At 42.8% G+C, this 25,060-nt stretch overlaps 1 protein-coding gene across 1 annotated transcript; it reads right to left on the bottom strand.

Annotated features, from left to right (window-relative positions):
- Window positions 1-8,958: 8,958 nt before the first annotated feature.
- On the bottom strand, window positions 8,959-23,173 carry LOC123723938 (tripartite motif-containing protein 16). The gene is made up of 6 exons (XM_045711161.1): window positions 22,511-23,173; window positions 20,667-20,762; window positions 10,791-11,024; window positions 10,202-10,361; window positions 10,017-10,076; window positions 8,959-9,780 (listed from the first exon to the last, which is right to left on the bottom strand). The coding sequence occupies exons 1-6, from the start codon at window positions 23,105-23,107 to the stop codon at window positions 9,272-9,274; spliced, it is 1,656 nt and encodes a 551-aa protein (XP_045567117.1). The 5' UTR covers window positions 23,108-23,173; the 3' UTR covers window positions 8,959-9,271.
- Between the last annotated feature and the right edge of the window lie 1,887 nt (window positions 23,174-25,060).

The following is a 25,060-nucleotide window of genomic DNA, read 5'->3' as shown; positions in this document are numbered from 1 at the left end:
CATAATGTCCTAGGTGTGTCATCTGATGAAGATCATCAAAGGTTAGTGCTGCATTTAGCTGTCTTCTGGGTTTTTGTGACATTATATGCTAGCTTGAAAAATGGGTGTCTGATTATTTCTGGCTTGGTACTCTGCTGACATAATCTAATGTTTTGCTTTCGTTGTAAAGCCTTTTTGAAATCGGACAGTGTGGTTAGATTAACGAGAGTCTTGTCTTTAAATAGCTGTAAAATAGTCATATGTTTGAGAAATTGAAGTAATAGGATTTTTAAGGTATTTGAAAATCGCGCCACAGGATTCAACTGGCTGTTACGTAGGTGGGACGAATTCGTCCCGCCTGCCCCATAGAGGTTAATATTTTATCAACGTTTATAATGAGTATTTTTGTAAATTGATGTTCCCTTTCACCGGAAGTTTTGGGGGCAATACATTTTTTGAACGTCATGCGCCAATGTAAAATTGCGTTTTTGGATATAAATATGAACTTGATAGAACAAAAAATGCATGTATTGTTTAATATAATGTCCTAGGAGTGTCATCTGATGAAGATTGTCAAAGGTTAGTGTATAATTTTAGCTGGTTTTTTGCTTTTGGTGACACCTGTCCTTGCATTGAAAATGGCTGTGTAATTTTTTGTCTATGTACTGTCCTAACATAATCTAACTGTATGCTTTTGCCGTAAAGCCTTTTTGAAATCGGACAATGTGGTTGTATTAACCTGTTGGGTCTAGGGGGCAGCATTTGCACGTCTGGATAAAAAAAATGTACCCGATTTAATCTGGTTACTAATCCTACCCAGTAACTAGAATATGCATATACTTATTATATATGGATAGAAAACACTCTAAAGTTTCCAAAACTGTTTGAATGGTGTCTGTGAGTATAACAGAACTCATTTGGCAGGCAAAACCCTGAGACATTTTCTGACAGGAAGTGGATACCTGATGTGTTGTATTGACTTTAAACCTATCCCATTGAAAAACACAGGGGTTTAGGAATATTTTGGCACTTCCTATTGCTTCCACTAGATGTCACCAGCCTTTACAAAGTGTTTTGAGTCTTCTGGAGGGAGATCTGACCGAACAAGAGCCATGGAACGGTGATGTCCCATTAGACACCTGGCGCTAGTTCATGTTGGGTACCCTCGTTCCAATACGTTATAAAAGAGTATGCATTCGTCCACCTTGAATATTATTCATGTTCTGGTTAAAAAGGCCCTAATGATTTATGCTATACAACGTTTGACATGTTTGAACGAACGGAAATATATTTTTTCCCCTCGTTCATGACGAGAAGTCCGGCTGGCTTACATCATGTGCTAACGAGACGGAGATTTTTGGACATAAATGATGAGCTTTTTTGAACAAAACTACATTCGTTATGGACCTGTGATACCTGGAAGTGACATCTGATGAAGAGAATCAAAGGTAATGGATTATTTACATAGTATTTTCGATTTTAGATCTCCCCAACATGACGTCTAGTCTGTATCGCAGCGCGTATTTTTCTGGGCGCAGTGCTCAGATTATTGCAAAGTGTGATTTCCCAGTAAGGTTATTTTTAAATCTGGCAAGTTGATTGCGTTCAAGAGATGTAAATCTATAATTCTTTAAATGACAATATAATATTTTACCAATGTTTTCTAATTTTAATTATTTAATTTCTGACGCTGACTTGACTGCCGGTTATTGGAGGGAAACGATTTCCTCAACATCAATGCCATAGTAAAACGCTGTTTTTGTATATAAATATGAACTTGATAGAACTAAAAATGCATGCATTGTCTAACATAATGTCCTAGGAGTGTCATCTGATGGAGATTGTAAAAGGTTAGTGCATCATTTTAGCTGGTTTTATGGTTTTGGTGACCCTGTCTTTGACTTGACAAAACATTACACACAACTCTTGTAAATGTACTGTCCTAACATACTCTAAATTTATGCTTTCGCCGTAAAACCTTTTTGAAATCGTAAAACGTGGTTAGATTAAGGAGATGTTTATCTTTCAAATGGTGTAACATAGTTGTATTTTTGAAAAATTTGAATTTTGACATTTATTTGGATTCAAATTTGCCGCTCTTGAAATGCACCTGCTGTTGATGGAGTGCACCACGGGTGGCACGCTAGCGTCCCACCTAGCCCCAAGAGGTTAAGGAGATGTTTATCTTTCAAATGGTGTAAAATAGTCGTATGTTTGAGAACTTTGAATTATGACATTTTGTTGTTTTGAATTTGGCGCTCTGATTTTTCACTGGCTGTTGAATAGTGTGAACCGTGGGGGGGACGGTAGCGTCCCACGTAGCCCTGAGAAGTTAATACTCCCACTGACACTGAATGAGGCTCTTCCCCATTTCTGTCTTTTGTAAAATCCATTGTACAGTTCCAGTCCCCTCCGACCACCAGCGTCTCCTCAGGCGTTACCTGTGAGAGTTCCTGTCTCAGACTCCCAAATAGAACCCCTCTTTCTCTCCCTGTATTAGGCGCATACATGTTTATAAAGACAAAACCCATTTTGTTAATTTCTGCTTGAACAACAAGCAGCCTACCCCTACACACCTCCTTTGAGGAGCACATTTTTACAGACAGACCCGGTGCAAAAAGGTCTGCCACCCCTGCACTAACATTTGTCCCATGGCTCAACACACTTGCCCCTTTCCACCAGAGCACTCAATCGACTTCATTCAACACATCGCTATGTTTCTCCTGCAGAAACAACACCTGTACTTTTTTTTGTTTTACATATTCACCCAACACACTCCTCTTTCCCGCATCTCTGGCGCCATTTATATTGAGTGAGCCTACCCGAAGAGTCTCCATAAGAAGTGGGAGAAAAGCCAGCAGAGTAATAGACCAATAGCAAAGCTCAAAAAGCCCCAGTGTCAGAAATAAAATATACATCTAAACAGTGTCTGAAGGTAAACCTTTACGCACTGTTGTGACCCACTTCCTCAACCTAAACCGTTTCCTGGGTGAGAGGACACCATGCCCCTCATTTTTCATAGCATGTTGTACTGATCTTACAAACTTTCTTGGATCAGAAAAAAAGCCTCAAGATGAACTTTTTTCCCCTTGGTCTCATTCAGGAACCTTGTCAGTTCTCTCACCGTGTACTTAGACCCCTCTGCTTGACTGGCTGTCAGCTCCGGGCCTATTGAAGAGGAGTCTGAAAAAAATAACTCCTCTTCCTCAGACTCACTTTCCTCCTCATCTCTATCTCCCACCCTGACCACCTGCCCTTCCTCTCTGGTCAGGGCATCCCCCACTGCAACAAGCTACGTTTCCATGGTGCCTTTGACCACACCCTTTTTCCTTTTCCGCTTGACACCCTCCTCCTCCCCCCCTAGTCTCTTACACTTCCCCACTATACTCTCCTCATCCACCAGCATAACCTGACTAGACCCAGCATCATCTACACCATCCTCCTTAGCATAACTAGGCCCAGCCTCAGCTACCCCACCATCTCTAGCCTGACTAGGCCCAGCCTCATCTACATCACCATCCCTGGCATGACTAGGCCCAGCCTCTGCTGTCTGCATCTCATTACCCCCTGCACTTTGACCTCGATTTCCCCCACAGGCGCTTGTACCCTCACCTTGTCTACGGCCTTTATGTGGACACGCAAAGCTCTTATGCCCCAAATCCCCACACTCAAAACACCGTACACTATCTGTGCTGGCAAACCCTGCATAGAGCCCTTCCCCATTCCTCACTTTAAAATGCACATTTAGCTGTGGCTCATTGTTATTCAGAAACATAAACACTTGCCTCCTGAACGAAACAACGTGCTTAACGGCATCTGCCTGAAAACCTGCCGACAGTACACAAAAACCGCTAGCAAACTTACCAAAACGACTCAGCTCTTTCCCGATTTGATCATCCGTAAAAAAACGGAGGCAAATTTGCAACAACCACTCTTGTTGAAGGGGTAGAGAGAGGTGAAACTGGCACCAACACATCCCTTACAAATATTCCGCTAGCAATTAGCCTACCAACCAAATTTGCTCTTTTCATGAACACAACCACAGCTTTGGTCATTCTAGAAGAAGAATGTATAAATTAAGCTCCTACCTGTTCACCGACCGTGAGCAGAACCTCAGTTCAATGGGTCTGAACAGAACTGAGGGATGTCAGACATGAAGATGCCTAAACACAACTGGAATATTCACCCACACCACTAGCTCACCTCCACACAATCCATTTAGAAGTTAAGGAATAAATAACAAAGGAAAACTATTACTAGATGAAGTTTAGTGTTGGATTTTTTTTCTTCCCATCACCATAAATCATATTTAACTAGTATGGGCTATGTGGGACGCTAGCGTCACACCTGCGGGACACACTCCCATTAGCCAGTGAATTAGCATGGCGCGAAATACAAAACATCAAAAATACCATAATTCTAATTTTTCAAACATATTTTACATCATTTGAAAGATACACTTCTCCTTAACCGAACCACATTGTCCGATTTCAAAAAGGCTTTACAACGAAAGCAAAACATTAGATTATGTCAGGAGAGTACCCAGCCAGAAATAATCAGACACCCATTTTTCAAGCTAGCATATAAATGTCACAAAAACCAAAACCACAGCTAAATGCAGCACTAACCTTTGATGATCTTCATCAGATGACAGTCCTAGGACATTATGTTATACAATACATGCATGTTTTGTTCAATCAAGAACATATTTATATCAAAAACCAGCTTTTTACATTAGCATGTGACGTTCAGAACTAGCATTCCCACCGAACACTTCCGGTGAATTTACTAAATTACTGACGATAAACGTTCACAAAAAACAACCATTATTTTAAGAATTATAGATACAGAACTCCTTTATGCAATCGCTGTGTCCGATTTTAAAATAGCTTTTCGGTGAAAGCACATTTTGCAATATTCTGAGTAGATAGCCCGGCCATCACAGGCTAGCTATTTTGACACCCACCAAGTTTGGTACTCACCAAACTCAGATTTACTATAAGAAAAATTGGATTACCTTTGCTGTTCTTCGTCAGAATGCACTCCCAGGACCTCTACTTCAACAACAAATGTTGGTTTGGTTCCAAATAATCCATTGTTATATCCAAATAGCGGCGTTTTGTTCGTGCGTTCAAGACACTATCCGAAGGGTAATGAAGGGTGACGCGCGGACGCGTATCGTGACAAAAAAATTCAAAATATTCCATTACCGTACTTCGAAGCATGTCAAACGCTGTTTAAAATCAATTTTTATGCAATGTTTCTCGTAAAATAGCGATAATATTCCGACCGGGAGTCGTTGTTTTCGTTCAAAGACTGAAATAAGAAAATGGCCTCTTGACGTGCACAACGTGCACCCGTCTCATTGTTCTTAGATAGACCACTAACCAAATGCGCTACTGTTTTTCAGCCAGAGACTGCAGAGTCATCATTCAACGTTCTGGCGCCTTCTGAGAGCCTATGGGAGCCTTAGAAAGTGTCACGTTACAGGAGAGATCCTCTGTTTTGGATAGAGATGACAAAGAAGGCCAAGAAATGGTCAGACAGGGTACTTCCTGTACAGAATCTTCTCAGGTTTTTGCCTGCCATATGAGTTCTGTTATACTCACAGACACCATTCAAACTGTTTTAGAAACTTTGGAGTGTTTTCTATCCAAAGCTACTAATTATATCCATATTCTAGTTTCTGGGCAGGAGTAATAACCAGATTAACCTCTATGGGCTAGGTGGGACGCTAGCGTGCCACCCGTGGTGCACTCCATCAACAGCAGGTGCATTTCAAGAGCGGCAAATTTGAATCCAAATAAATGTCAAAATTCAAATTTTTCAAACATACAACTATTTTACACCCTTTGAAAGATAAACATCTCCTTAATCTAACCACGTTTTACGATTTCAAAAAGGTTTTACGGCGAAAGCATAAATTTAGAGTATGTTAGGACAGTACATTTACAAGAGTTGTGTGTAATGTTTTGTCAATTCAAAGACAGGGTCACCAAAACCATAAAACCAGCTAAAATGATGCACTAACCTTTTACAATCTCCATCAGATGACACTCCTAGGACATTATGTTAGACAATGCATGCATTTTTAGTTCTATCAAGTTCATATTTATATCCAAAAACAGCGTTTTACTATGGCATTGATGTTGAGGAAATCGTTTCCCTCCAATAACCGGCAGTCAAGTCAGCGTCACAAATTAAATAATTAAAATTAGAAAACATTGGTAAAATATTATATTGTCATTTAAAGAATTATAGATTTACATCTCTTGAACGCAATCAACTTGCCAGATTTAAAAATAACCTTACTGGGAAATCACACTTTGCAATAATCTGAGCACTGCGCCCAGAAAAATACGCGTTGCGATACAGACTAGACGTCATGTTGGGGAGATCTAAAATCGAAAATACTATGTAAATAATCCATTACCTTTGATTCTCTTCATCAGATGTCACTTCCAGGTATCACAGGTCCATAACGAATGTAGTTTTGTTCAAAAAAGCTCATCATTTATGTCCAAAAATCTCCGTCTTGTTAGCACATGATCTAAGCCAGCCGGACTTCTCGTCATGAACGAGGGGAAAAAATATATTTACGTTCGTTCAAACATGTCAAACGTTGTATAGCATAAATCATTAGGGCCTTTTTAACCAGAACATGAATAATATTCAAGGTGGACGAATGCATACTCTTTTATAACGTATTGGAACGAGGGTACCCAACATGAACTCGCGCGCCAGGTGTCTAATGGGCCATCATCGTTCCATGGCTCTTGTTCGGTCAGATCTCCCTCCAGAAGACTCAAAACACTTTGTAAAGGCTGGTGACATCTAGTGGAAGCAATAGGAAGTGCCAAAATATTCCTCAGCCCCTGTGTTTTTCAATGGGATAGGTTTAAAGGTAATACAACACATCAGGTATCCACTTCCTGTCAGAAAATGTCTCAGGGTTTTGCCTGCCAAATGAGTTCTGTTATACTCACAGACACCATTCAAACAGTTTTAGAAAATGTAGGGTGTTTTCTATCCATATGTAATAAGTATATGCATATTCTAGTTACTGGGTAGGAGTGGTAACCAGATTAAATCGGGTATGTTTTTTTATCCAGCCGTTTCAATACTGCCCCCTAGCCCTAAGAGGTTAAATTGGGTACGTTTTTATCCGGCCGTGAAAATACTGCCCCCTATCCATAACAAGTTAACCCAACCACATTGTCCGATTTCAAAATGGCTTTACATCGAAAGCAAAACATTAGATTATGTTAGGACACCACCTAAACAAAAAAAAAACACACAGCCATTTTCAATGCAAGGACAGGCGTCAACAAAAGCAGAAAACCAGCTAAAATGATGCACTAACCTTTGACGATCTTCATCAGATGACACTCCTAGGACATCATGTTAGACAATACATGCATTTTTTGTTCTATCAAGTTCATATTTATATCCAAAAACCACATTTTACATTGGCACATGACGTTCAGAAAATGTAGTCACCCCAAAACTTCCGATGAATGGGCACATCAATTTACAGAAACACTCATCATAAACATTGACAAAATATATAGCAATTAATTTAAGATTTATAGATAAACTACTCTTTTATGTAACCGCTTTGTCAGATTTCAAAATAACTTCACGGAGAAAGCACATTGTTCAATATTCTGAGTATTGAGCCCCACCGTCAATGCAAGCTATACAGTTAGCCGTCCAGCCACGGCATCGACAAAACTCTAAAATATGTTAGAAATATTTTCTTACCTTTGCTGATCTTTGGCTGAATGCACTCGGAAGGACTCCCACTTCCACAAGAAATGTTCATTTGTTCAATAAAGTCCATCATTTATGTTGAAATAAGTCACTTTGTTGGCGCGTCCAGATCACCATTCCAAAATGCATGAAGCGCGTCTCTCCACCGTTGATGAAAAGTTATAAAGTTCCCTCAGCTTTTCGTTTGTAGAAACATGTCAAACGATGTTCACAATCAATCTTTAGGGTGTTTTTAACGTAAAACTTCGATAACATTCCAACCGGACAATAGCAGATTCATTACAGAAGAAAAAGAAAAATGGCTAGCCATGCGTCCCACGGTAAGTGACCCCAGCCAGACCACTTACTGTTCCGGGTGTTATTCAATCAAATTGCATAGTAGAAGCCTCAAATAAAGGTTCTAATGACTGTTGACATCTAGTGGATGCCTTAGGAAGTGCAAAATGACCCCACAGACACTGTAGTTTGGATAGAAAATAATTTGAAAAGACTACAACCCTCAGAGTTCCCACTTCCTGGTTGGACACCTCTCAGGTTTTTGCCTGCCATATGAGTTCTGTTATACTCAGACATCATTCATACACTTTTTAGAAACTTTAGAGTGTTTTCTATCCAAATCTACTAATAATATGCAAATGTTTGACTCTGGGCCCGAGTATTAGGCAGTTTACTCTGGGCACACTTTTCATCCAAAAGTGAAAATACTGCCCCCTATACCTAAAGAAGTTAATCACTGAACAGTAGCAGACCTAACTTCATCTGTTCCTGACTCTGGATAGTGGATTAAAAAGACCATCAATCTCCAATGATATTAAAGTACTATTCGGAACATTACTGATATACTGAGTGGCAAGTCAAGATATCTGCTGGTTTTATTGTTTGATCAAGATCACCACCTGCTGGACAGGTTTAATATTGTTGGACTGAGCAGTATGGGAGGATGAAAGATGACACATTTAGGGACGGTTTCATGGACATCTCCAATTAAAATGCATTTTAGTCCAGGACTAGGATTAATCTGTGTCCGTCCCATATAGTTTAGTTAGTTAGTTAGTAAGTGATACTACCTGTTCAACGCCACTGAGGAGAATTAAATAGAGACAGAGAACCAACTGAGAAAACATATCAATGGTTCTGAATGACAACCAATATACATCAACACCATACATCATGATTCACGGAAATGTACAAGATTAAAACACTGTGTTTGATAAAAATAAGTATATTGCATTTTAATTCAACTGTACAGTCAGACAAATTATTGTACAGAAAAACAGACCATTTTATCTGGGGACCATCACCACCAGCATGACTAGTATCTATGTGGACCCTACTACAGTTTAACCAGCTCAGCTATAGACTACACCAGCATGACTAGTATCTATGTGGACCCTACTACAGTTTAACCAGCTCAGCTATAGACTACACCAGCATGACTAGTATCTATGTGGACCCTACTACAGTTTAACCAGCTCAGCTATAGACTACACCAGCATGACTAGTATCTATGTGGACACTACTACAGTTTAACCAGCTCAGCAGTACCAGAGAGACTAAACCCAGGATAGAGGGGCTGAGTGAATGTGGTCTGGACTCTGTGGAGGAGGGTCATTGTGTCAGAGACACTGTAGAAGGACAGAGTACCTGCCTTGTGATCCAGGTACACTCCTACTCTGGAGGACTGAGGGCCTGATACTTTAGTCTCAACATTATTGTGTCTGAAACAATAATCACCACTACAATACTGTAAACTCCAGGACTTGTTATTGTGTCCAAATATATTACCTCTCTCTGTTCTGCTGATGTCTTTATATGAGACTGCTGTATAAACATCACCTCTCAACTCCACCTCCCAGTAACAGCGTCCAGACAGACCCTCTCTACACAGAACCTGACAGTAGTTGGTAAATCTGTCTGGATGGTCAGGATATGGTTGGACTTGGCGTGTAGTGGTCACCTTTCTGTTCCCTTCAGACAGAGAGAGGTATGTGCCTGCTGTGTTTGGGTCCAGTGTGAGCTGACAGGAATCTGGGAAAAGAGCAGAGCATAGACCAATGAGGGGAGTCAGAACAATAAGTTAAGTCAGATAATGTATCTACCCTGTCTTTGATTAGAGCACAGCAGAAATCAAATCAGAGAAATATGAGGAGTCAGATAGATACCCAGTCTTTGATTAGATCTACTGTTGCTATATATTTCTAGAGGGATTGTTAGGAGTGTCAGTAAAAAGAGACTGTTAGTTACTTCACAATAAAGAGACTCACATTGTAACAACTGTTCTCTGGTCTTGGGCTCTGGAGGCAGTACAACATCCACTATATTCACTACAGACACACAAACACATTGACAGAGAGAGGGAATGTTATCATCATACCATATTCCACATATATATGACTAGTAGGGAACTTTCAATGGTCTAAAGTTGATGTTCTTATTATTTTCAACACACCTGTAGTGGAGATCTTGGTCCATTCTCCTTTAAGGCAGTCTTCTAGTTTCTCTCTCAGTTCAGACACAGTCTTACTCACATCTCCAAAGTACTGAAGAGGACGGACAACGATGCTGGGTAAGTCTGAAGATACACTGATACTGGAAAGAGACTGATAACTCTAGAGAGACAGAGAGAGAGAGATGGACAGAGAGAGAGAGAGGGACAGAGAGAGAGAGAGAGAGAGAGAGGGACAGAGAGACAGGGACAGAGAGACAGGGACAGAGAGAGAGAGGGACAAATAGAGAGAGGGACAAATAGAGAGAGGGACAAATAGAGAGGTACAGAGAGAGAGGGACAGAGAGAGACAGAGAGAGAGACAGACAGAGAAGGGGAGCGAGACAGAGAAAGGGAGAGAGAGAGAGACGGACAGAGAGAGAAAGGGAGAGAGACATACAAAGGGAGAGAGACAGAGAAAGGGAGAGAGAGAGAGAGAGACGGACAGAGAGAGAGGGAGAGACAGGGACAGAGAGACAGACAGGACAACAATGATTGAGATGAATAGTTTTACATTAAGTTAATATCACATGTAACAACGCAGTTTAGTTACCTGGAGGAAATGGATGTGATCCTCTGTGTGTGAGAGCTGCTCCAGCTCAGTGCTTCTCTTCCTCAGCTCACTTATCTCCTGCTTCAGCTGCTCCAGGAGTCCTTCAGCTTGACTCACTTGAGCCTTCTCTTTGGCTCTGATCAGCTCCTTCACCTCAGAGCTCCTTCTCTCAATGGAGCGGATCAGCTCAGTGAAGATCTGATCACTGTCCTCCACTGCTGCCTGTGCAGAGCACTGTTGAGAGAGAGAGAGAGAGAGAGAGAGAGAGAGAGTGAGACAGTAGGCAGTATAGGTTATAGGTAGGGTTAGAGTTTCTGTACAGCACTTTGTGACATCTGCTGATGTAAAAAGGGCTTCATAAATACATTTGATTGATTGTTAGGTTCAGGGTATTTAAAGAGAAAAACTGTATGGGTTTATATCTCTCTTGCTCCTCCCTGTGGTCTTCTGTGGGTACTACATACCTCATTCACCACACTTGATAGGCTCATAATCTGAGATATCAACTGCGTCAGAGCTACAAATCAATGAGCTCCACCTATCCATTTGGTTTACAACTCAGTGAACCTGCGCAGCATTCTCTCTATTTGATGTCTACGAACCAACAGATTTCAACGATTATCAAATTACCCAGCAGCCATTAAGAAATAACATATAAAAAATAATGTTATTTCTTCATTTAACAAAAAGATTTTCTGGCTGTTTAAATCGGCCACATCTTGAAAAAGAGGACAGGGACATGCGTTTTGTTTAGGTTTTAAACCTTTTTCTGAAATCAAATATGGTTAAACATGTTTAACGTTTGATGGCTTTGCACCAACCATCTCTTCTACTCACTAACACTGTAGGTCAACACAACGTGTAACCAGGTGAACAGTGAGCTTCCTCAACAAGTAGCTGTAACCTAGTTAACCTGTTAGGGCTAGGGGGCAGCATTTGCACAGTCTGGATAAAAAAATGTACCCGATTTAATCTGGTTACTAATCCTACCCAGTAACTAGAATATGCATATACTTATTATATATGGATAGAAAACACTCTAAAGTTTCTAAAACTGTTTGAATGGTGTCTGTGAGTAAAACAGAACTCATTTGGCAGGCAAAACCCTGAGACATTTTCTGACAGGAAGTGGATACCTGATGTGTTGTATTACCTTTAAACCTATCCCATTGAAAAACACAGGGGCTGAGGAATATTTTGGCACTTCCTATTGCTTCCACTAGATGTCACCAGCCTTTACAAAGTGTTTTGAGTCTTCTGGAGGGAGATCTGACCGAACAAGAGCCATGGAACGATGATGTCCCATTAGACACCTGGCGCGCGAGTTCATGTTGGGTACCCTCGTTCCAATACGTTATAAAAGAGTATGCATTCGTCCACCTTGAATATTATTCATGTTCTGGTTAAAAAGGCCCTAATGATTTATGCTATACAACGTTTGACATGTTTGAACGAACGGAAATATATTTTTCCCCTCGTTCATGACGAAAGTCCGGCTGGCTTAGATCATGTGCTAACAAGACGGAGATTTTTGGACATAAATGATGAGCTTTTTTGAACAAAACTACATTCGTTATGGACCTGTGATACCTGGAAGTGACATCTGATGAAGAGAATCAAAGGTAATGGATTATTTACATAATATTTTCGATTTTAGATCTCCCCAACATGACGTCTAGTCTGTATCGCAACGCGTATTTTTCTGGGCGCAGTGCTCAGATTATTGCAAAGTGTGATTTCCCAGTAAGGTTATTTTTAAATCTGGCAAGTTGATTGCGTTCAAGAGATGTAAATCTATAATTCTTTAAATGACAATATAATATTTTACCAATGTTTTCTAATTTTAATTTTTTAATTTGTGACGCTGACTTGACTGCCGGTTATTGGAGGGAAACGATTTCCTCAACATCAATGCCATAGTAAAACGCTGTTTTTGGATATAAATATGAACTTGATAGAACTAAAAATGCATGCATTGTCTAACATAATGTCCTAGGAGTGTCATCTGATGGAGATTGTAAAAGGTTAGTGCATCATTTTAGCTGGTTTTATGGTTTTGGTGACCCTGTCTTTGAATTGACAAAACATTACACACAACTCTTGTAAATGTACTGTCCTAACTTACTCTAAATGTATGCTTTCGCCGTAAAACCTTTTTGAAATCGTAAAACGTGGTTAGATTAAGGAGATGTTTATCTTTCAAAGGGTGTAAAATAGTTGTATGTTTGAAAAATTTGAATTTTGACATTTATTTGGATTCAAATTTGCCGCTCTTGAAATGCACCTGCTGTTGATGGAGTGCACCACGGGTGGCACGCTAGCGTCCCACCTAGCCCATAGAGGTTAAGGAACAGCGGCAAAGACTTATCTTCAGAAGCTGGACAGAATCCAGTATATAGCTTTAAGGATATGTATTGGTGCATTTAAATCAACATCTTTATGTGTCTTACTAGTGGAGGCAGGTGAGATGCCTTTGGGTATGCGACGTAATAAATTACTGGGTAGGTTAAAACCTGTTGGGGCTAGGGGCCAGTATTTGCACGGCCGGATAAAAAAAGTAACCCGATTTAAACTGGTTATTTCTCTTGCCCAGAAACAAGAATATGCATATAGTTAGTAGATCTGCATAGAAAACACTCTAAAGTTTCTAAAACTGTTTGAATGGTGTCTGTGAGTATAACAGAACTCATATGGCAGGCCAAAACCTGAGATGATTCCATACTGGAAGGGCCCTGTCTGACAATTTGTTGTCCTTCTTTTGCCTCTCTATCGAAAATACAGCATCTGTGCTGTAACATGACATTTTCTACGCCTTCCATTCGCTCTCTAAAGCCGCCAAAAGTGGAATGGGGTGTCTGCTGTCTATGGGCGAAGAACAGCAGGAGAGTTTGTGAGTGTTAAGCCTGGGGACAGTGAGACTGAGATGCGCTTTAACCTGTTATGGATAGTATTCCGACTCCCGGTCGGAATATTATCGCTTTTTTACGAGAAAATTATTGACATGCTTCGAAGTACGGTAATGGAACATTTAGAATTTTTTTGTCACGAAATGCGCCATGCGCGTGACCCTTATTTACCATTCGGATAGTGTCTAGAACGCACAAACAAAACGCCGCTGTTGGAACATAACTATGGATTCTTTTGGACCAAACCAACATTTGTTATTGAAGTAGAAGTCCTGGGAGTGCATTCTGACGAAGACAGCAAAGGTAATAAAATGTTTCTTATAGTAAATCTGATTTTGGTGAAGGCTAAACTTGGTGGGTGTCTAAATAGCTAGCCCTGTGATGCAGGGCTATCTACTGAGAATATTGTAAAATGTGCTTTCACCGAAAAGCTATTTTAAAATCGGACATATCGAGTGCATAGAGGAGTTCTGTATCTATAATTCTTAAAATAATTGTTATGTTTTTTGTGAACGTTTATCGTGAGTAATTTAGTAAATTCACCGGAGGTTTGCGGGGGGTATGCTAGTTCTGAACGTCACATGCTAATGTAAAAAAGCTGTTTTTTGATATAAATATGAACTTGATTGAACAAAACATGCATGCATTGTATAACATAATGTCCTAGGGTTGTCATCTGATGAAGATCATCAAAGGTTAGTGCTGCATTTAGCTGTGGTTTTGTTTTTGGTGACATCATATGCTAGCTTGAAAAATGGGTGTCTGATTATTTCTGGCTGGGTACTCTGCTGACATAATCTAATGTTTTGCTTTCGTTGTAAAGCCTTTTTGAAATCGGACAGTGTGGTTAGATAAAGGAGAGTCTTGTCTTTAACCTGTTAGGGCTAGGGGGGCAGCATTGACACGGCTGGATAAAAAACATACCCGATTTAATCTGGTTACCACTCCTACTCAGTAACTAGAATATGCATATACTTATTACATATGGATAGAAAACACCCTAAATTTTCTAAAACTGTTTGAATGGTGTCTGTGAGTATAACAGAACTCAAATGGCAGGTCAAAACCTGAGAGATTCCTTTACAGGAAGTGGCCTGTCTGACCATTTCTGGAACTTCTTTGCCATCTCTATCATTTACTAAGGATCTCTGCTCTAACGTGACACTTCCCACGTCGTCCATAGGCTCTCATAGCCCGGGAAAAAAGAGAATGTCGTCATTCCAGCCCCAGGCTGAAACACATTATCGCCTTTCTCAAGTGGCCCATCAAGAGACACTAGCTTATGCGCGTGACCCCGACCGCCCCCGCCTTTGGGATTTTTTCCTCTGTTTGCCGAAAAGGAGATTCCCTGTCGGAATTTTACCGCTTTTCTACGAGAAAAATGACGTAAAAATTGATTTTAAACAGCGGTTGACATGCTTCGACGTACGGCAATTGAATACTTTGAATTTTATTGTCAGGAATTGCGCCAAGCGCGACACTTCTTTACTATTTCGGATAGTGTCTGGAACGCATCGAACAAAACGCCGCTATTCGGATATAACGATGGATTATTTTGGACCAAACCAACATTTGTTATTGAAGTAGACGTCCTGGGTGTGCATTCTGACGAAGACAACAAAAGGTAATGACATTTTTATAATAGTAAATATGATTATGGTGAGTGCTAAACTTGCCGGATGTCTAAATAGCGAGCCCGTGATGCCTGGGCTATATACTTAGAATATTGCAAAATGTGCTTTCACCAAAAGCTATTTTAAAATCGGACATATCGAGTGCATAGAGGAGGTCTGTATCTATAATTCTTAAAATAATTGTTATGCTTTTTGTGAACGTTTATCGTGAGTAATTTAGTAAAATGTTAGCGAATTCCCCGTAAGTTTGCGGGGGTATGCTAGTTCTGAACGTCACATGCTAATGTAAAAAGCTGGTTTTTGATATAAATATGAACTTGATTGAACAAAACATGCATGTATTGTATAACATAATGTCCTAGGGTTGTCATCTGATGAAGATCATCAAAGGTGAGTGCTGCATTTAGCTGTCTTCTGGGTTTTGGTGACATTATATGCTGGCTTGAAAAATGGGTGTCTGATTATTTCTGGCTTGGTACTCTGCTGACATAATCTAATGTTTTGCTTTCGTTGTAAAGCCTTTTTGAAATCGGACAGTGTGGTTAGATTAACGAGAGTCTTATCTTTAAATGGCTGTAAAATAGTCATATGTTTGAGAAATTGAAGTAATAGGATTTTGAAGATTTTGAAAATCGCGCCACAGGCTGGCAGTGGATGTTACGTAGGTGGGACGAATTCGTCCCGCCGGTCCCATAGAGGTTAAAATGGTGTAAAATAGTCATATGTTTGAAAAATTGAAGTTTTCGGATTTTCCAGGAGTTTGTATTTCGCGCCACGCCTATCATTGGATATTGGAGCAGGTGTTCCGCTAGCAGGATTTCCGCTAGTGACTCCCAATCAGCAACAATGAACTACAGCTGTGCCTGATTGAGAGCCACACACGGCCCAAAACAAAGAAATACAAAAACATGGAAAAATGAACATAGAATGCCCACCCAATGTAACACCCTGGCCTAACCAAAATAAAGAACAAGAACCCCTCTCTATGGCCAGGGCGTTACAGTACCCCCCCCCCCAAAAGGTGTGGACTCCGGCTGCAAAACCTGACTCTGAAGGGGAGGGTCCGGGTGGGCCTTCTTATGGCGGCGGCTCAGGTGTGGGACGTGGCCTCCGCTCTACCCTCGGCGTCGCCCACTTAGGTGGCGCCCCTGGCCACGCCGGAGGACTGGTGGGCGACCCTGACTGCGCCCGACTGGCGGGCGACCCTGGCTGCGCCCGGCTGGCGGGCGACCCTGGCAGCTCCGGGCTGGCGGGCGGCCCTGGCGGCTCCGGGCTGGTGGGTGGCCCTGGCATCTCTGGCCCAGGATTCACCAGGCTGGGGAGACATGAAGGAGGCCTGGCCCTGGGCGCAGGCACAGGACTCACCAGGATGGGGAGGCATGGAGGCCTGGCCCTGGGCGCAGGCACAGGACTCACCAGGATGGGGAGGCATGGAGGCCTGGCCCTGGGCGCTGGCACAGGACTCACCAGGCTGGCGGGCGGCTCGGGCGGCTCCGGGCTGGCGGGCGGCTCTGGCGGCTCCGGACAGGCGGGCGGCTCTGGCGGCTCCGGACAGGCGGGCGGCTCTGGCGGCTCCGGACAGGCGGGCGGCTCTGGCGGCTCCGGACAGGCGGGCGGCTCTGGCGGCTCCTGACTGGCGGGCGGCTCTGGCGGCTCCGGACTGGCGGGCGGCTCTGGCGGCTCCGGACTGGCGGGCGGCTCTGGCGGCTCCGGACTGGCGGGCGGCTCTGGACTGGCGGGCGGCTCTGGCGGCTCCGGACTGGCGGGCGGCACTGGCCTGGCGGGCGGCTCTGGCGGCTCCGGACTGGTCCTAGGATGAGGCACAGGACGGACCAGGATGGGGAGACCCACTGGAGGCCTGGTCCTAGGAGGAGGCACAGGACAGACCAGGATGGGGAGACTCACTGGAGGCCTGGACCGAGGAGGAGGCACAGGATAATCCGGGCTGTGGGGGAGCACTGGAGTTCTGGTACTTAGGCTATTTACCCACACTCCAGGCTGAATGCCCACTTTGGCCCGGCACGAGCGGAGCGCAGGCATTGGGTGAACTGGACCCTCCCAGCGCCCTGGAGACACAGTGCGCAGAGCTGGTGCAGGATAACCTGGACCGAAAAGGCGCACTGGAGACCAGATGCGCTGAGCCGGCACAATCGCATGGCACTTGTGGGGGGCTGGCCTATAGCGCACCGGGCTATGCACGCGCACTGGAGACACCGTGCGCTTCACAGCATAACACGGTGCCTTACCAGTACCACACTGCCTGCCGTAAGCACGGGAGTTGGCCCAGAATTTCTTCCTGGTTCCGCCACACTTCCCGTGTGCCCCCCCAAAAAATTTTTGGGGGGCTGCCTCTCATGCCTGTCACGCTCCCTTGCCTCATACCAGCGCCTCTCCGCTCTCGCAGCCTCGATCTCCCACTGCGGGCGGCGATACTCCCCAGCTTGAGCCCATGGTCCTTTACCGTTCAATATCTCCTCCCATGTCCACGAGTCCTGAACGCTCTTCTCCTGGTGCTGCTCCTTCCTCCGCTGCTTGGTCCTTTTCTGGTGGGGGATTCTGTAACGGCCGTCGGAAGAGAGAGTAGACCAAGGTGCAGCGGAGTTAGTGTTCATCTTCAGGAATTTATTAAACAACGTGAACACTATACAAAAACAAGAAAACCGACAGCCAAACAGTTCTGTCAGGTGCAAACACGAAACAGAAACAATCCCCCACAAAACCTAAAGGAAAAACAGGCTCCTTATGTGTGACTCCCAATCAGCAACAATGAACTACAGCTGTGCCTGATTGAGAGCCACACACGGCCCAAAACAAAGAAATACAAAAACATCGAAAAATGAACATAGAACGCCCACCCAATGTAACACCCTGGCCTAACCAAAATAAAGAACAAAAACCCCTCTCTATGGCCAGGGCGTTACAACCTGAAACAGCTCAGTGGATTCAACACAAAGACTCTAACAGGATAACTGATATATCCTAACATGACTTTGTCGGGTAAAGACTCAAAACTCAAAAGGACTGACAGTGACTCCTCTGTTTCACCACGCTCACCACCGGGTCTGCTTCACACCAAACGGCATCACAAACACCAGGAGTCTTCAACTTCAATTGCTCCACCTCCACAATAACGCTACCCCAGAAATCACTACTTTCAATGGTGCCCTGTTCCTATGAGCAAAGCAAGAAACAGATCTTGACCCAAGTTGCGTGACACCGAGCGACCACTCTCTCTGGATAGAAGAAACACAAACAAATATCACAAGTCCACTACAGGTTACCTTCAGTGATTCATCTGCACCCAACTCCTTTCCCACCCACCCTGAAAGCACAAATAAACTCTGTTTTCACTTGAATTATAACATTTGAAATGTCTATTCCTTTGAAACTTTGGTGAGTGTAATGTGAGTGTAATGTTTACTGTTCATTTCTGATTGTTTAATTCACTTTTGTTTATTATCTATTTCACTTTCTTTGGCAATGTAAACATATGTTTCCCATGCCAATAAAGCCCTTTGAATTGAATTGAATTAAATTGAATTGAGAGAGAGAGAGAGAGAGATCCATGTTAATGTATAGGGGACATGAGTCAGTCATGGTTACTCATGGTTATGTGATGAGCTATCCCCGCCTTTCACTTGTAAATCAATGATCAGTGTGATCACGGCCCAATAGGGAATGTCCTCTTGGTGTAACGGTCAAGATGTTGGTTTATCCCACGGTAGACCTGGGTTCATATCCCGTCAGTTACATTAACTTAACCTGTTGGGTCTAGGGGGCAGCATTTGCACGTCTGGATAAAAAAAATGTACCCGATTTAATCTGGTTACTAATCCTACCCAGTAACTAGAATATGCATATACTTATTATATATGGATAGAAAACACTCTAAAGTTTCCAAAACTGTTTGAATGGTGTCTGTGAGTATAACAGAACTCATTTGGCAGGCAAAACCCTGAGACATTTTCTGACAGGAAGTGGATACCTGATGTGTTGTATTGACTTTAAACCTATCCCATTGAAAAACACAGGGGTTTAGGAATATTTTGGCACTTCCTATTGCTTCCACTAGATGTCACCAGCCTTTACAAAGTGTTTTGAGTCTTCTGGAGGAGATCTGACCGAACAAGAGCCATGGAACGGTGATGTCCCATTAGACACCTGGCGCGCTACTTCATGTTGGGTACCCTCGTTCCAATACGTTATGAAAGAGTATGCATTCGTCCACCTTGAATATTATTCATGTTCTGGTTAAAAAGGCCCTAATGATTTATGCTATACAACGTTTGACATGTTTGAACGAACGGAAATATATTTTTTCCCCTCGTTCATGACGAGAAGTCCGGCTGGCTTACATCATGTGCTAACGAGACGGAGATTTTTGGACATAAATGATGAGCTTTTTTGAACAAAACTACATTCGTTATGGACCTGTGATACCTGGAAGTGACATCTGATGAAGAGAATCAAAGGTAATGGATTATTTACATAGTATTTTCGATTTTAGATCTCCCCAACATGACGTCTAGTCTGTATCGCAACGCGTATATTTCTGGGCGCAGTGCTCAGATTATTGCAAAGTGTGATTTCCCAGTAAGGTTATTTTTAAATCTGGCAAGTTGATTGCGTTCAAGAGATGTAAATCTATAATTCTTTAAATGACAATATAATATTTTAACAATGTTTTCTAATTTTAATTATTTAATTTGTGACGCTGACTTGACTGCCGGTTATTGGAGGGAAACGATTTCCTCAACATCAATGCCATAGTAAAACGCTGTTTTTGGATATAAAAATGAACTTGATAGAACTAAAAATGCATGCATTGTCTAACATAATGTCCTAGGAGTGTCATCTGATGGAGATTGTAAAAGGTTAGTGCATCATTTTAGCTGGTTTTATGGTTTTGGTGACCCTGTCTTTGACTTGACAAAACATTACACACAACTCTTGTAAATGTACTGTCCTAACATACTCTAAATTTATGCTTTCGCCGTAAAACCTTTTTGAAATCGTAAAACGTGGTTAGATTAAGGAGATGTTTATCTTTCAAATGGTGTAACATAGTTGTATTTTTAAAAAATTTGAATTTTGACATTTATTTGGATTCAAATTTGCCGCTCTTGAAATGCACCTGCTGTTGATGGAGTGCACCACGGGTGGCACGCTAGCGTCCCACCTAGCCCCAAGAGGTTAAGCAGTCTATTCTCTGAAAGGGGTCCAGACAGCCTGTTCCCAACCGTGGGGTCAGTTGGATTGGAGAGGGGCCCCTCTACCTCTCTCTGACTGGAGGAGAGAAGTGAAATGGTATGTCTCCTCTGGTCAACAATACTCACCTTTAGAGACTCCACAGCCTGTTGGAGCTCCTTCAGCTTCTTCTCTTTCTCCTGGAATCTCTGCTGGACCTTCTGCTGACTCATCCCCAGCTGCCTCTGTGGAGAATCACTCTTCAATGAGCTATCAAGCTTTATTTATCCAGTAGATCAATAGTATAGTAATGTGACATAGGGCCCATAGAATATAAGGATACAAATATTGAGGAAGTGTCTGTGTGAAAATATATTATTATGTAGTCATGTGAATGATTATAGTTTTAACAGAACACAAATCAGGGCGCTGATTGGGTGTTTGATAAGGAATGATAATGCTGTTTGATAACAAATGATAATGAAGTTTGATAACAAATGATAATGATGTTTGACTTGTTCATTTCTAGTTTGAAATATACTTATTCATGTTACCATACTATAACGTATTGATGACTTTACATGTATAAGGAATGTATATGTTGGGGTCAATGAAGGGTGGATAGGAACTTGGTGTATGGAGAGTTACTGAGAGAGAAAAGGGGAAGTGCTGAAATATTCTGTTCAAACATGTTATTGTTGAATATAAATGTTCCTAAAGAGGGAGACAAAGGGCAACTAGTTTCAGTTTCTGATAAGGCAGGCCAGCTGCAGAACTAGAGAGGAGCCAGGAATTCAACAGTCTAGTTAGTCTCTGATAAGGCAGGCCAGCTGCAGAACTAAGGAGGAGACAGGAATTCGTCTCAAGTTCAAGTCAACAGATGAAGTGAGAAGAAACCTCTGGAAGGGGGGCCAGAGGGGCCCACCCCAACGACCCTCCTACTACAGTCTTATCTCACACACACTTCCACACCCACCAAGGTTCTAGCATCAGGCAGGGCCATGACTACACCAGTGACAGGAACCAATTAAGTTCCTGTCTAGCAACACAGATGTATTGGCCGTCTAGATGTGTAAGAAGTTGATTTCGCCTAGTATGAGGTTATAAAAATATGTTCTTGTGTCTTTGTCTTTGCAGCTGTCTGACCCAGTGGGTGAATAATCTTGGTTTGAGTCTTTAAAAAAACTGTGATAAATGTTTTGTTTTTTTTACCTTTATTTAACTAGGCAGTCAGTTAAGAACAAATTCTTATTTTCTTTTTAACCACCTTTTTCATAGTATCCAATTAGTAGTAGTTACAGTCTTGTCGCTGCAACTGGTCAGGAGATGCGAAGGTCAAGAGCCATGCGTCCTCCGAAACACAACCAAGCCACACTGCTTCTTGACACAACGCACATGCAACCCGGAAGCCAGCCGCACCAATGTGTCGGAGGAAACACCGTGCAACCTGGTCAGCATGTACTGCACCCAGCCCGCCACAGGAGTAGCTAGTGCGCAATGAGACAAGGATATCCCTGCCGGCCTAACCTTCCCTAACCCGAAAAACGCTCCGCAAATTGTGCGCCGCCCCACGCTCCTCCCAGTCACAGCTGCAACAGAGCCTGGGCTCAAACCCAGAGTCTCTTGTGGCACAGCTAGCACTGCCTTAGACCCCTGTGCCAGCCAGGAAGCCCATAGAAATTCTTATTTTCAATGACAGCCTAGGAACAGTGAGTTAACTGCCTTGTTCAGGGGCAGAACAGATATGTACCTTGTCAGCTCAGGGATTTGATCTTGCAACCTTTCGGTTACTAGTTCAACGCTCTAACCACTAGGCTACACTGCCACCCTGGAATCTGGGTTAACATATCTATAAACTCAAGTTTGTGTTCATATTTGTTCTGCCCTGGATTGATTTCACTTGAATGATCTCATATTCACACAGCCTTAGTTCCTACTGTATCATTAATTCCTTGTTTATCAGACAGTCACCAACACCTTGTTCTGGTCTTACCTGTTTCTCATTCCTCTCTGCTGCAGCTGACACTGTATCATGGCCTTTATGCTCATCCATTGTACACAGCATACAGATACACTGCTGATCGGTACAACAGTAAACCTCTAGCAGTTTGTCATGATGAGAACAGATCTTCTCCTGTAGTTGTGCAGTGGCTTTGACCAGCTTGTGCTTCTTCAAAGCAGGAAATTCATAGTGAGATTGGAGGTGAGTCTCACAGTAAGAGGCCAGACACACCAAACAGGACATGAGGGCTTTCTGCTTTCTGGTCCCAGTGCAGAAATCACACGCCACATCTCCAGGTCCAGCATAGCACCGAGCAGGAGGGGGAGCAGCCTGGAGTCTTGTCTTCTTCAGTTCCTCCACCATATCAGCCAACATGTTATTTTTCCTCAGATTAGGCCTTGGAATGAAAGTCTCTCTGCACTGAGGACAGCTATAGACCCCTTTCAGAACATCCTGATCCCAGCAGCCCTCAATACAGCTCCTACAGTAATTGTGTCCACAGGGGATGGTGACTGGTTCCTTCAGTAGATCCAGACAGACAGAACAACAGAACTGGCCCTGGTCCAGCAGAACTCCCTTCTGAGCCATTTTGATGGTTGTTCACTCTCACACAGACAGACGACACAGAGACTCAGATATGTTTTGTTTCCACAGAAGGTATTTTTTGGGAGGTATGGACTTTCTGGTTCTGCCAGATAGGTGAGTTTAGAGGGAGGGAAGGAGGGAGGGGTTAGAGGAAGAGAGAGAGAGAACTGTATGCAACGTTGAGAAGGAGACAAATATTTTAGTTCCTAGGTTAGGACCTTTAATATTAAATAGAGTGGTTCGAATATATAAAGGGTAACAGTTTCTATGAAGTACATATTCTAATTATTTTAATGACCTTTAAAATGGCTATTTATACACTTATGTGTTATAACACTGATTATAAGTGTCTATAATAATTCTTAAGTGGTTGTAATGAGGGGACTTGATATTGATCCAATGTTCTGTAGTTGAAATTAATACTGTATGTATTGACTGATCATTGAGAATGAGGTAATACTTTACATTACAGTGTGGTTATTACTGTTAGGCCTAGGGTCAGGGTTAGAGGTATTACATTCAGCAGTAACCCTAGACATATTTAGGACAAAAAGAGAAGACGTTTTACAATCAGAGTTCTTTGTATCTCTTCTTAGTCATACAGATCCCCCCCCACATCGTATAGGTGGACGGGGTTATGAACATACCCAATGCATTATTTCTGAAACCAAATGTAATGAAACTGTCTTTCAGGAGGAAAAGCTTCTCTAATAATCCTAACCATGGCTGGGTGTCTTCAGAGACTGAGAAGTATAGAGACACACTGTCAAGGTGACAGGTATCCTAGTGGTTTAGAGACTGAGAGGTATGGAGACACAATGTCAAGGTGGCAGGTAGCTTTGTGGTTTAGAGACTGAGAAGTATAGAGACACACTGTCAAGGTGACAACTATCCGAGTGTTTTAGAGACTGAGAGGTATAGAGACACACTGTCAAGGTGGCAGGTAGTCAAGTGGTTTATAGCGTAGGGACAGTAACTGAAAGGTCGCTGGTTTGAATCTCTGAGCGGACAAGGTGAAACCTCTGTCTTTGTACCCTTGAGCAAGGCTCTTAACCATAATTCTCCTCTAAGTTGCTCTGGATAAGAGCTTCTGCTAAAGGACTAAAACATCTGGCTGTGCTTTCATGTCAAAACTGTTCTTCTATTCTAGTCATTATATTGTATTATATGATAATATTATCAGGTATGAAGGTAAGACCCAGATGCAGACAACGTTGAATTATCAATGGTTTAATAATCCAACAGGGGCAATAGACAGGTCAAGGCAGGCAGGGGTCAGTAAACCAGAGGTGGGGGAACGGTACCGGACGGCAGGCAGGCTCAGAGTCAGGGCAGGCAGAGGTCAATAATCCAGAGGTGGGGCAAAGGTACTGGACGGCAGGCAGGCTCAGGGTCAGGTGCAGGCAGAGTGGTCAGGCAGGCAGGCTCAGAGTCAGGACAGGCAAGGGTCAAAACCTGGAGGGCGAGAAAAAGAGAGACTGGAAAAGGCAGTAGCTGAGACACAAAAACGCAGCTTGACTTGATAAACAAGACGAACTGGCAACAGACAAACAGAGAACACAGGTATAAATACACAGGGGATAATGGGGAAGATGGATGACACCTGGAGGAGGGTGGAGACAATCACAAAGACAGGTAAAACAGATCAGGGTGTGACAGTACCCCCATTCTAGGGGTGCCACCTGTTGTCCTACCTGAGCACATACCTGGTAGACTGGGGTGCTGGTGGTGGAAGTCGGCGATGAGGGCTGGGTCCAGGATGTCTCTAGTGGGGACCCAGCACCTCTCCTCCGGGCCATAACCCTCCCAGTCAACCAGGTACTGGAAACCCCTGCCCCATGGTCGAACACTCAGGAGGAGTCTCACGGTGTACGCCGGATGGCAATCGATGACACAGTGAGGAGGGGTGGAACTGGAAACAGAAGACAAAGGATAAGATAAGGGGAGGGAGGTAAG

The sequence above is a fragment of the Salmo salar genome, unplaced genomic scaffold (genome assembly GCF_905237065.1).
Source record: "Salmo salar unplaced genomic scaffold, Ssal_v3.1, whole genome shotgun sequence".
NCBI classification, from domain to species: domain Eukaryota; kingdom Metazoa; phylum Chordata; class Actinopteri; order Salmoniformes; family Salmonidae; genus Salmo; species Salmo salar.
Note: the sequence above shows the minus strand (reverse complement) of the source record. Positions and strands in the feature narration are given on the sequence as shown.

Coding starts and splice junctions, on each gene's coding strand:
- LOC123723938 (XM_045711161.1), bottom strand. CDS start 23,107: ATGGCTCAGAAGGGAGTTCTGCTGGACCAGGGCCAGTTCTGTTGTTCT. Junction 11,025..20,666: donor AGGCTGTGGAGTCTCTAAAG/GTGAGTATTGTT, acceptor CTCTCTCAACAG/TGCTCTGCACAGGCAGCAGT. Junction 10,362..10,790: donor ATCACATCCATTTCCTCCAG/GTAACTAAACTG, acceptor CTGTCTCTCTAG/AGTTATCAGTCTCTTTCCAG.